Here is a 14,001-nt window from a genome sequence, read left to right on the forward strand (position 1 = left end):
ATCATTGGAATTTGCCCTTTGAAACCTAAAGGAACAATAAATTTGGTCAAGTCTGACCTCGGGATAGAGAGCGAATGTGAAATTCCCTCCACAAAGCTCAAGAAGAAAAGCAGTATTTCCATAAGAAAAACTACCTGTAGGGGACAGTTCTCAACCGACTATTAAGGCAACTTCCATCAGTTTCATGAAAACGGCGATTCAATCGAATTCATAAACTGGACAGGTCATAAACCATTTCTGTTGATAAAAATGAAAATGTATCAAGTGATTGAAGCGTTCGGTCTACAAACATCATAAAACTTGAGCTAACATAACTTATACATTATGTAGCCTTTAATTTCTTTTTATACACCTTAACATTTGACAACAAAGACAAATTTACCTTACTGATTAAAACTTATCTACAATTTTACAAAATGTTATATATTTAATTTCCTATAATTATTTCATACACTGTATTGGGTGTTTTAGTCATTGTTATGCTCGAAATTAGTTGATGCAATCAAGATCGACATTAAAACGTTTGATGCATAAAGTCAATACTCACATTTCAGTTCTCTTATTTGGAGTTGCAGGTGCATGGTTACCGAGATATTTAGGTAAGACTTGGGGTTTCGGGACCCTCTAAGGTCCATACGTATGCTTGGAATAAAGTCGATGGGAGTTATATATTTACAGGAAAAAAATCTTATGAGGTATTCTAAAAATTTAAACTTATTGCGAAAAATCGGAAAAACTGTGGCAGATAAAATACAAAAAAAAATAATTAATTTTTGCAATAAATGATCTGCAAATACTGAGGAGTCAATATGTATTCTATTCTGCAGATTTTAGCGCGTAATGCGATCCGTTTTCGAGCTGTATAAACTGAAAAGGAAAAGCTGGCAAATCGTCGTTAATCCAAAGAAGAGAGAATAATTTTCTCATCACCTTTCCACATCAAAAATTATATCTAATTATTGGTTTCACTTTTAGTTTTACTGAAATAAAGGTATATCAATATCTTATAATAGGAGGTACAGTAACTAAAGGCCAAATTATGAATGTGAAGTTATTTTTGCCAGCAACATATCGCTCTCCTTGATTTATCGACAGTCTTAAAGCTGCATCTGAATCCTATCTTCATAAATGAAAAGTTTGTCACGATACTCGCGTAAAGAATACATTGTCACATAGATGCTGTTAATAAGTCGGAATGAAATCACTTAAAGCTCGTCCAAATGAACTTTGCGGACGATCTGTGACGTGTACCGACAGAAGATGCATTCGCCGGGAACGAAATCACGCTAAAATATTAAAAGTATGGAAGGACGTACAGTCCATGACAAAATTGAAGAATAAGGGTGGTTTTATCTGTCCCTAATGGGCTCCATACGTCCATGGCGCCAGGCGTCTTTGCACAGGATCATATGTCAGATAAGATGGAACGAAATGTAAATGACCACCGCATAGCGTGGATGGCTACGTAATCCATATATTGTTGAGGTACTCGGCGGTTGAGGTACCTGTTTACTGCGCATGCCAATTCCAATGTCTTATCGCTTCACTCCCACCCGCAAAGTGGGCGAGCGACGCTGATAAGGGCGTTCAGTGCGGCGTTGCCGCTTGCATTTATTTTACCGCTTAAGTTATTAATTGAGTTTTCAACTGCTTTTAGCGATGTTATTGTTGAATCATTTTAAGGTCTTTTGTTACGTGTCAAACAATTAACATCTGTCAAGTACGTTCTCCCACACTTTATTCAAAATTTAAAGCTTATCACAGTTTTTCGATTTCCAAATTTGACATTTTTTTTGAAAAAACGATTAGTTTTTCGACCTCTATTGTAAGGAACTTTTTTGTTCGAAATGATGTTCTTAATCATTGGTTAAATTTACGAAAGTTGTTTACCTAACGCCCTGTATACTGTGGAGCGTAGTGAAATAAAGGCATTCCGCAGCTCATCAGGGAAGCCGACAAACTTATACATGTTTCTGGCAAAGTGCTCTATTACCAATCAATAATTGGGCCTTTATTGCCTTAGAACTACAAACCGACAAATTTAACATTAATCAATGCAGTAAATGAATAGTATTGTTTCATTTGTACAAAATAGAAAGCCCATTTGGCGGAGATATCGTAAAAATTCACAAAAAAATTAAAACAAATTAGATACTATGTACAAAATGGTCATATTGCATTTACAGTTAGGTACAGGAATAATACGTATTTTCTAGCCTACCCCTTTTAAGCCAATTCCTTAATAAGACATTAATTTTTCACAGAAAACAAACATGTAGCAAATTAGACACAGAGAGAAGAGGAAAAAGAAGTTCAGGTTAGTTCGCGTTAGGTCATGACATTTTTATTATCAGGTCTTACTATTAAAACATTTTTCACATATACGAGTTTTAATCATTTTGATAATTAACGCAATGTTCTTGACGTGTTATCACAAGGCGCACTACAGGTCTTAAGGTTAAAGAAGAATGTGGATATTGATACAGAATATGGACAATATCCTATTCGGAGATACCTTCGTATTTTACATAGTAACTTAGGAGGCGGTCGATCTATTTAAAATGGAATTACACTTATCATATATGCACAAATATCAAGGGAAGCCCTAGCCCTACTGCACCTAACGGGGTAGAACGTACAAGAATTTCAGGTGTGTAATGACCCAAATCCGTGCCGACAAGAACACAGAATCAATGGAATCTTTTTGAAAGCAGAGAAAGGGAGGAGATGCTTTTGTGGGCCATAACCTAGGGCTAAACTGGACAATTTGGGATCTACGTGGTGTCCTAATAAGGCACTGCATGTGGATTTCCGAAATCGCAAGAGATACAAAACCTCCAATGAAAAGTATTTTAGTACTCTCAAAATCTTCATTATTCTTCGATGCATCCCAGCCATCCAAAATCGAACTTACAAAGGTGCGAAGCCTTTTTTGGCAATTACGGGTGAAAGGAAAAAAGTTAGATTTTGCTCTAAGCTAGTTCGGGTTAATTGAAGGAGTTTCGTTACAATGTGGTTAGATCCAATGTTTCAAATGCGACTTTCATGACTGTAGCAAATGCCACTTTTTTGCACAGTACTATTTTTAAAAAATATATGCAAAAATGCGGCTTTTCGACGGATTTATGGAGTATTGGCGAAACGAAAATCGGCAGGTGAAACCTGATTGCACATTCTTGGGTCCAACTTTGGAGGGAAATTTGATTGAGTTCAGATATACAGGGCGTTTTTGAAATATATTCCATGTGACTATGACACGATTATTATGGAAGAGGGATCAAAAGTTAAAATAGCAACTTTTCCGAGGTCCTGCGTTAAAATTCGGTGGCGTACTTGAAATTCTCCAATTTAGAACCTAATGGAAGTATCTCTCGCTTTTCCAGGTATCTCCGAATAATCCACATTAGGAAATGTAAACTTTAAAAGTCATTGATCATTCTCATTTCCAGCACTACTCGCTCGTTGCTGCTGCTGCTCTCATATTCAACAATAGGAGAAACCACGTTGCGTGGTCGTTTGTCTTCGGATCAGTCACACTTAAAAGTGACGTTTTTGGATCCCGTCCCGACGGCCGGCGCGGCCACAATGGCCGCCAACCGAGCTGCCACCGGCGGCTCACTATCCGAAGGCATACGACCACTTGGCCGCCATCATGCAAGGCCACGCACCCCAAAATGGCGGTTGCGACGTGCATAGTTCCTCCCGCACAAAATCTTCTTAAATGCGTGCCGGAATTCTGGACTAAATATCGTGTAGATGATTGGATTGAGCGTTGAATTGAAGTACCCCAACCACAGGAAAATGGACACCATGTATTTCTTGAAGATCTGAGCGTTGATGGGCATGATCACAGCCATTATAAAGAACGGCAACCAGCAAAGCACGAAGGCGCCGGTGATGATCGCGAGCGTTTTAGCCGCCTTGCGCTCGCGCTTTGAATCCACGCCATCGCGAGCTTTTCTTTTGACTGGATGGTGTTGAGGCTGGTAGGTGACGCAAGAATCGCCAGTGGTTGTAGGAAGATCTGCCTCCAGACCGTTAGCGAATGACGTCTTTTCCGGGCTAGAGTTGTTGGAGGAGACGTTAGTGAAAGCTGTGGTGGTGGTTGCCTCCGATATGGTAGGCAACGGTCTGCCAATGACCGTGACCACTGCCGCAGCTATTCCCCCTGAAACCAATTTTTTTCTGATTCGAAACAAACGGAGAAAGATAAAATCTATAATAATGGTAATCTGACTCCAATGGCCAAGCGAAAATAATGAATATCGACTCCTAAGGCAAATACAAGACGTCTATCGGTGACTAAAAACCCATTCGACTGTCGAAAACTTTCGCAATTACAAACAAAAACTATGCAATTCGGGGCTTCATCATTAAAGTTTTAATTATTCGGCTGCTCGGTCAAATTGCTCTAAAATTTAATGGTGCTATTAAAAGATTAGAGCCTTGCAGAGAATTCCATATTGCATTTTTAGGCCGGAAGGGTAAAAGTTCATCGCCTTCCCAAGCGTTTCTTGAGACATATTAAGAGTCAAGATGCTGCAAAGCTGGCATTTTGTCAAGCATCTGCATCAACTAACGATAAGAAGTATTGAGCTGTGTGCTTATTAATCGGTTAATGCCAGCCTTGGGGCATGTACGGTAGGGGCCTATAAGACAGATTTCAATTCACAGTGCTTCTAACACGCAAGAGTTCGTTTATATTCAAAATTCATAACGTTCCTACGAAACCTATGAACAACTTGAAATGCTGAATTTCACCTGAAGAAATTAGAGCCACGGGGAGGGGGCGATTGAGGCAATTCGGAAAAAGTTCTTAACAATAAGTCTTTGTGCTAAACTCACAACTGAATCCGTTATAACTAAAAGGAACAATACAGTGTGGGACAATCAAATGGAATCTATTCAATATCTGCATACTGCGACATGTATGAAATTGCATCCTGCAACGTAACAATTTCATCCCTAAATTCAATTCCCTTCGGGTGACAGTCGCAAACCCCAAATTAAAAATTTGGGGGTCGCTAAAGAATTGTTGGTAAATAAATCGTAGAAATATATGTCTTAATAAATCTTGGAATTTCGGGCTTTACCTGTGAAGAGCAGAGGCGTAGAAGATCGAATTGGGATGTTGAAGTGAGTTGAAGAAAGTTAAAATAACATTTGAGTTCAGTGGAGGAAAAGTTGGGTGAAATAAAAGTACCTACTGAGAAGTAGAGTTTCCTTATGAGAAAACTTTAAAATTAAGAGTCTATAGCGTGAATCGAAAATAAGCAGGTAAATTGAATTAAAAAAAGATAGCGAAAAGTTCATCAGTGTGGCCGACTTCGCTTAACTCACTTTTACCTTTTTCTTTCAATCCGGATTAAATGATGCACCTCTCGATTACGATTCCTAATTCCTAGAATTGCACCTTTGGATCACTTCTCTTGAAACTCACCTAAAATTTTTATCAGGCTTCCCAAATTTCATTTAAAGACTCTTCTACTGGTAAGATGGAATTTCTGAATATTCGAGTTAATTCGTGAAGAGGTCCGTTCCTCGAAACGCAGAGGTGTCCCCTATAATCGGAATCAGCCGTAACCAACCACATCTAATCCACCTCGAAATGTTTGATTCTTTTTACAAAAAGGTAGTTTGCAAAGCATCTGGAACACGTGCGAAACTCAAACGGGTCTGTTTACTGATTCTTTCTGGCCTTTCATGACAATATCCCCGAAAGGGCTGAAAGTCTTCAAATGCCAAAGTACTCGAAGGTAAAAACCAATTTAAGTTAATCCAGAAGCGGAGAAACCGAGAGGGCCTAACCAAACGGCAACGAGTCAAACGGTCACCAAGCCGATTAAATTCGCCTAAAATAGACGAAAGGAAATGTAGAGTAAGCTAAGATAAGTTAAATTGATTTTGTCGTTTCCTTTTGTCTGCTGCTAAGATGCAATAAAGACATACTCGTTTCGGTTTGAATCCCTATTGTGTGCTATTGAATGCCTATTATTACTCTCAATGTCTAGATCCTTGATCTATTCGTGTTTGTCTGGAAAACTTTGGAGGAAATTGGTGTTTAGGTAAAGAGAGACTTGTGAGATAATGTAAGGGCTTTATAGGTTTTGGATCGGATAGAGGGAGATATGTTCTATATAGGGTGTAAATGATATAGGACATATTTTAAGGACTGATTTTACATTTCAAAACGTGAAGAAAAGTTGGTATAAACACGGGTCCGCAAAAGCCTCCTGAGAGAGCTACGTCCCTTCGAATGTAGCTCCAAGAAACGCGGAATGGCGTGCAGAACCAGGGGGGGTGCTACATTTACTTAACATATTCCTATATCCTTTAAGGCGCTTTGACGTCAGAATATGATTTCTTGTCTAAAATTACATAGAAAAGGCACTCTTGATAAATTGCCGTAGGACGAACCGTGTAAGAGATATGCCGCTTTAAAGGAAGCATTGCAAGGTGAGAAGCTGAAATTGGGTAGGGAAATTTTTCATTGATTTTGAACTTGGCTTTTTAAGCTTTGTCATCGTTTCGTATTTTCTATCGAAAAAGTAAATTTTGTTCTGCTAGACAGTTTCACTACTCAATTCCAGCTTCTCACCTTGCAATATTTCCTTTAAAGAGGTTTATTTCTTAAAAGGTTCGTCCTACAATTTATCCAGAGTATCTTTTCTATGTAATTTTAGGCAAGAAATAATATTCCGACATCAAATTGCCATAAAAGTTAAAGCGTACAGGAACATGTTAAGTAAATGTATCACGCCTCCTGGTTCCGCACGCCATTCCGCACATTTTGGGGGCCGTCTTCGGAGGGGCGTAGCTCCCTTAGGAGGTTTTTACGGACCCATGTTTATACCAACTTTTCTTCATATTTGGGAATGTAAAATCAGGCCTTAAAACATGTTACCCTATTTTATTTACACCCTGTACGTTTGAAGGGGATTGGTCATTTACATACGAACAGGGGTTGTTGAAGCAGAGGAATTTCACACTACTCTCGGTTAAAACTAACTGAGGTAAACATTTATCCTTTACTAAGCGCTCGAGCGAAAATCCTTTGTTAACGTTTCTGTGACAAATTTGTCACCGTCCTCAGAACAGTAACTAAAACGTAACGGAAAGTGAATATGCAAAATGTGTGAAACACTCTGAAATTCCTCTTTCAAGTCTCCCCACCGACTGAGATCAAAGGTCAAAGCTTTCCTTACATGAGTTACATCATCATTCCCAAAAGTTAATTTGAGGTAAATGATTGGTATTTGACCACATTCATCAATTTGCTCAGGGCTCAGACGACAACTTCTCGTTAATTTTTCAACACAAATCTGTGCCCGTCTTTGGAACAGTTAACTAAAAAACTAAAATGTATTGAAGGTGAATATGTAAAATGTGTGAAGTGCAGAACGAAGAAAAAGTTAAAAGGTTCATAAAAGGCGCATTGTCATCGTCGGAAGGATCTAGATCGGAACTTTTAATACGGTTAGACTATCTAGGGACTTGCAGTGCTTTCGTGAGGGAATTTATAGGTTTTAGATAGGGGCCATATTTAGAAAATTGGCTGATGTTGCTTTTCTTGCTCTTAGCTTTGCCAAGAGTCAATAACTCATAAAAACAGTAAATAACGTCTCTGTATAATAACATGTATTGTTTTAGTGCTGCTGGGAAAATTCCTGGGTTCGATTATATAAAATTCGGAATTTTTCCCAGTTTCAGAGATACAAAGTTTACATTTTTGTATGTCAGTTTTATGGAGTCTATGTAGGGTATTGCAAGAATCGACGCATTAGCACTGCTACTGGCGTAATTATACGATATGGGGTGTTGGTTAAATCGGGGCAAAGCAGGTGTTCAGAACGTAATCAATAGAAATGAAACCAATTCCGATTACCTTCGAAAATATCCGTTTTCATTTTTTTAAATTTTATTGCTCATTATGTTCAAAAATCAACAACACTTCCTTAGGGCGCTTTTTTATGCTCTTCCTGAAAACAATTTTATTTGTCACATTTGCCTCGTCATTTTTCAAGTGGGTATCCATCACTTCCACTTAATTTTCTTCAAGTGCGAATCTGCATTTTTTCCCGTTTTCAAGCAGCTCTTGATTTCGCAAAACTCACGATGTCGAATCAGTCATTAAATTTTGCAACACATTTTATGCAGTAGTTTTAAAAATGGAATAGGAGACTCCTAGACACCAATAAAAGAAAGTACAGTTAAAGGTACCTGTGCCACTCGCCGCGGCCAATCCTCCAGCGATTCCGCTTATAGCAGGATTCTTCTCAGTTTGTTGAGTAGTGTTCATCATCCGTCTTCTTCTTATACGCTTTCGTGCCGTTTGAAATATCCTCCAGTAGAGAATCAAAATCACCTGTGGATGTTCCTAGGTATACTAAGTTCGTACTATTGGTGATAACTCACCAACAGGGGCAGGTAGAAGGACGAGGCAGTCGCAAATATCTGATAATACAAATCCTGACTGACCAAACATTGTTTGTTTCGTATTCGGTCATTCCACTGAGGATCTTTCCATCCGAGCAGTGGAGCGATGCAAACCAAAAACGACACGACCCAAATAATGAAAATCATCATGCCTATTCTCTTTGAGGTCCTGTGGTGAATGTATTCGACGTTCGTCACTGCCCAGTATCTGGAAGAGAAAAGATTATTTGACGTAAAAACGATCCGAAATTAGAAATTGCCATTCAGATGAAAGGACGGATTTTCTCTTGTGTTATTTGTACTGAAATTGGAATTTGTTAAACGAGAAGCTCCGTATGGGATATTGGAAGAGTGGCTGAGACTTTGTTCATGCAAGAGTACTCTTTAGAACGAGTTAGAATAGGAATTTTTAAATTCACTCTTTGGTCCCGTAAATTTACATTTGCGTAATTTCTATATGGATTCGTGTTGTGTGGTGTATATTTTTGGATGTAATTTTTAATGGAAATATTTCAGAGCAGAAGAAATGCAGCTTTATTATTCTAGGACCATAATGAATTAGTTTATGCAGCACAGTATTACATAATTAGAACTTATTTCATATATGATAATGCCCTTCTCGAGGTTCTTATTTTCAACAAAGACTCGAACACCAACTGCTCGGCGAAGAAAACTCCGTGTGCCATAAAATGTGCCATTCTGGAAAACGACGTTCATATTCTCTAACAGCTTTAAACACATTACCGTTAGCAAAACCATATATAAAGATTATATCAACATACACTCCGTTGGTACACATCGTGAAACACCTTTCCAGAAAAGGACCTTTTATTAAGCGCCATTAAAATGCAACTAAACCCTACATACTATGTTTGCTCGAAATTATCAAACAAAAAAACCGATTCATTTTCTTGTTCTTCATGTGTTCATAAAACTAAACAGTATTTTCCTCAATTTCAAGGAAACTATTACGCGTTTTTTTTCTGAATTTTGCTGAAATTGCTGAGCTGTTAGCTTGAAATTTACTCACCCACATCCAAGAGCAGCATGGGTAATAAATTGTACGAAAGAGCTATTCATGGCTTTAAACACTAGTAATTTAGTTTTCAGGCAATATCAAAGCACAGCGTAAGTGCTGCCTGACAAATTTTATAACTCTTTTACATGGTGTGCCTGTTTTTAATATGCGAAATTGGAGAGTCGCAATTTTGATAAACATGAGTTATGCGGCCGTATATGGAGCGCATTCCACGCGCATTCCACACGTATTCCATACTCTCCATATTATTATCTTATTACATAACTTACTGTATGATACGCCTATGTTAATCACTAATTGTGACGGTATTCTCAGCAAGGACTGGGTATTCCTACCCGTTATCCTTGGATAAGGGGCATTTTATGTTGGGCATTCCCAGCCATATTTTCTGTCGAAACTTTTATTGGGATACAATTACTTTAGAACTCAAGTTCCGACAAAAGCTTAACCTTCGAATTTATGCGCTACGCCTTAAAACCGTAGGCGCTTGGATGCCACTAGCTGTCTCCTAGGGAGGGTACGCCAACGAGCGTCAACTCTCACTTCTAATATTTAAGGACTGAAAATTTTGGCAAAAGGGACATTTGTCCTGGCAATCTGACACTCCCAAAATCGGACACTTTATCACTCACCAATTTGTATTGTTAATAGTAAGTTTCCTTTACAAATGTAATTAGGATACTTTACCAAACAATACAATACCAACGTTTTGTGAGTAGTTCTTGAGCGTATTATTTCGCGAGTTGCATCAAACACAAACACAGAACCTTAATTCACGTTGCTGAAAATAAAAGAAAAATATTTCTTATATGCTTAAAAATCGGATCCTTATTTATATGACTTTTTGGTGGGAAGTGATCTGCATAATCACCTCCTCAAGTATCTGCCTCGCGTCACAGAATCCTGCTATGCCGTCTGCGCTTTTTATGGACTTTTCCGATGTTGACGGTATGCAATTGAGTTAGTTTTTAATACAGTTTCCTCTAAGGGGATTTGCACACACCTTAACTCTCACGCTACTCTATGCACCTGACAACAATTTACATTTAAAACTTCGAAAAAGGCATTCGTCAACGGCCTTTCTCCTGGAAAAATGTATCAAAATGTTCCCTCCAGGGCAACATATTTTAATTTAAAGCGCACAATACAAGTTTCAGTATTCTGACGTTGCTAGTAGGCACATACATATCAATACATCACTGTCGGAGGGGCAGCTGGCCATTGTCTGAGCACAACTTGCAGGTATTTTCATTTTCCCGGAAAATCTAAAAATCAGATAAAACCGCTCCACAAACCTTTTCAACACCATTAAAATCGGTAGTAGTTTTTTCCGCTGGTTATTTATTATCGCACTTTGTTCCGTTTATGGAACATGCATTAATCCATGACGGCTTCTTACGGGAGAATTTTTGAGACAAATCCTCGTTCTAATATATTTAGTAGAAATTTGTTCCTTCTCACTAAAACTCATAAAATATATTGCCTTTAAAAGGTGGGTAGTGAGATTAGAAGATATTTCATTACAAGGCCCCAACGAAGATAAATTGAATTTTCTCCTCTTACATGACGTCATTTATGAAATATGACATTAAACACAAAAAGGTTCAGCAATCCTTGCTGACGCATTTCGGGGAAATTAATTTTAGGTTTGTTCAAATTTCCGTCTTAATTAATTTATCGGATTTTGTTATGTGAAGAGTTATCGTGAAAACATTTTTCGCCACCTATTAGAGGCTCAAGGGTTTGTTCACGTGTATGATCGATAACAGTGGGTTTGATCGATTCACTTTCAAATAATAAAATTCATCACCAAAACCTACAAAGCCATCCGTGCAATAATAATTCGGCAATTTAAGAGTAACGTAGTATAGCGACGGGAAACCTAATTTATCTTCGTAAAAGCTTTATAACCTAAAAGCTTTTCTCTTAGGGCTCTTAGTTTTAAGCTATATTCCAGTCTATTACGCACAGTAATGTTCCCGTTAGTTCAGATTTAATACACTACAAACAGGAAATAAAATTGATACGATGGAAATTCGAGCTCCACGCCATTAGTTCCATAAACTGGGCCCATTTAGGTTAGCATATTATTATGTGTGTTTGGGAACAGGAGTAATTGATGCTGAACATGTCAAACCAATTTGAGTTGGTTCTCAACATTGCCATCCCACGCAAACTGATATAATGGAAGGGCTGCAGTTGTATTCAAAAAGCACTCGAAACCATCGGTGTTTCCGGTTTTAAAACTCTTGGAAATTCTTTGTTTTCTTTTCCCATTTGTCTTCGAGTGCCCTCGTTGGAAACTCTTGAAGGGTTTAAAAGTACAGGCTTGTGCAAGATGTTCGCATTAGATATTAGGGGAAGCATATGTAGAATATCTTAAGGGAGATGAGGTGAATGGATAAGATTTACTTAGTTAAAGGAAGAGGGAAGTAGTTGCATGCCAAGGAATTATCTACGAAAATGGTTGAGTTTATTGATCTATTACACACAAGGAGTTCTCCTCAGAGCGTATATTGATGGCGTAAAAGATTTGGGAACCCTGTCTACAAGAAAAGTAGGAGTAATGCCTACTTGGTTCAGTTTTCAAAAAAACAACAAAATCTGCGGTTAACCGTAGGGTTTATCTAATTTTTTGAATTTCAATAATTTGCCATAAATATTTGAAATTCCCTTGAATGTTTCAGGAAATCCAAATCTCTGTAGATCTCTTGGGAGTGACTCGAATTTTTTGTTACGTCCGTTATTAAAATTGATCATAAACAGGAATGCTAAAAGCGGGCTTTTGAAAGATTATTTTCTTAATTAAATCATTTCTCATTTTGCTTCAGTTTTTCTACCATACCTCCATTATAATGTCAATTCAATCTTTGAGATAAACGAATATTATTTCTGCATTACGCATTCACTTTAGTAGTTTTTAAATAGAGGACGTTTAAACAAAATGTTGCATTAAAGTGAAGCAAAATGGTAGTTATTTAGAATGTACTATAGAATTTAGCGAGAATGCAATGAAAAACGAATAAAAAATAATAGAAAAGATAAAAAAGATTTATTAATTAAGCTCTCCCGCACTTCATAGCGACGTTTTTAAAACGGTGAATATACGAGGGCCTTGTTTTGTTTTTTTAACGATATTTCGAAGAGGCACTTACCTATACGACAAGCTGTTGAAAACGTAAAGAGAAATAAAATTATACCAAAAGCCAGGAAATGCTTAAACCCGATGGAAACATTTTGATAGCAGAGTGGAAATCCTACTTTTACTCGATGATATAAATCTGGGAAGACAGTTAGTATTAGCTCATCCCGGATAAGGAAAATGTACATAAAAGAGGAGAAACGTACTATTGGTCGTAATGCAATTTAATAGATGTTACAGCAATTTCATTTAGGATTCTAAATTATTCCAGCAAGAGGAATGTTTGAGGTTTCTACCGCATAAATGCCAAAATCGATCGAGTTGGTCAGAGAGTACATTACATTGCTGTTTCATTTGATTTCAATTCCAAACCGACTCCATCAGATAATTAAAGTCGCTCCCTGTCTTCCATGAAACTGGTCTTAAACTATTTATAGAAACTTCCAAATACAATGCGAAGTTCAATGTTCTGTTTGAAAAAATTGAATGGCCGAATCGAAATCGACGCGGTGCCCCTCAATCTGAGAACTGATTACTTCTGCTCGACATATCCGATTTATGGCCTTCACTCGAGTTTAATGCATTATAGAATAAAACTGCTAGTAGGGATTTGCGGCTAAAAAAAACTTTTTACAACGCTTTGACCGAATGTTAACTTTGAACGCGGTTGATCGAATCAAAGAGCGAAGCAATTTACTCTTTCCACCAATCAAAAGAGTTTCACTTTGAGTACCGAAAAATAAAGTCAACGGGGTTAGCTGGATTTTATTGGCTTTAAACTTTGACCTTCCGATTTTTTAGTTTCGGTTTTATGTTGCAGCACGAGGAACGCTTTCGAGGTTTTATTGGACATAAGCTAACAAAATTGGGTTCTGGATTGAAATAAAAAGTGGAATACATCAAATATTAGTAGTGGTAAAACTCTCCACATTTACTTTTCCCGTAATTATGGAACAAGTTCGAACTGATGGGTCACTAGAGACGGCGACAAAGCGATGTGTATCACTCAAGCGGTCAAACGAAGTAAGATATATGAAATGTTATAAACCTGCCCAGTTTGGAAATTTTCGCTTTGCCTGGTGTACTCGGGATTAAAGAAATGGCAAAAGGAGCTCGGATTTGAAGTATCTGAGATATCTTCGGCTTTTGGGCTAAAAACTAGGCTGCGCTAGTAAATATTAGAGCTAAATTCGTCGTCAGTGCAATAATCAGACTGAGCATCTGCAGTGGATCACCGTCTCCATCAGGCTGCGAAGACTAGTTCATTTCACTGCTCAAGGCGTAAGGCCCATCAATGTCGAATATATTTAGTAAGCCGGGTATGATCTCTTATTGGGGATTTTCAATTCTGACCTTATGACATCGCCAGTACGAGGCAACAAGT

At 37.8% G+C, this 14,001-nt stretch overlaps 2 protein-coding genes across 2 annotated transcripts in view; one reads left to right on the forward strand and one right to left on the reverse strand.

Annotated features, from left to right (window-relative positions):
• The window catches only part of LOC136413470 (facilitated trehalose transporter Tret1-like), a 174,342-nt gene that overhangs the window by 47,189 nt on the left and 113,152 nt on the right, over window positions 1-14,001 (forward strand). The gene's annotated exons all lie outside the window — the stretch shown is intronic.
• The window catches only part of LOC136413467 (5-hydroxytryptamine receptor-like), an 83,216-nt gene continuing 72,305 nt past the window's right edge, over window positions 3,091-14,001 (reverse strand). The window contains exons 4-6 of the mRNA XM_066397043.1: window positions 8,416-8,644; window positions 8,221-8,365; window positions 3,091-4,168 (exon numbers count right to left, since the gene is read on the reverse strand). Coding sequence (XP_066253140.1) covers window positions 3,651-4,168; window positions 8,221-8,365; window positions 8,416-8,644 — 892 coding nt within the window. The 3' untranslated portion in view covers window positions 3,091-3,650. The remainder of the gene's footprint in view (window positions 4,169-8,220; window positions 8,366-8,415; window positions 8,645-14,001) is intronic.

Source organism: Euwallacea similis, chromosome 14 (genome assembly GCF_039881205.1).
Source record: "Euwallacea similis isolate ESF13 chromosome 14, ESF131.1, whole genome shotgun sequence".
NCBI lineage: Eukaryota > Metazoa > Arthropoda > Insecta > Coleoptera > Curculionidae > Euwallacea > Euwallacea similis.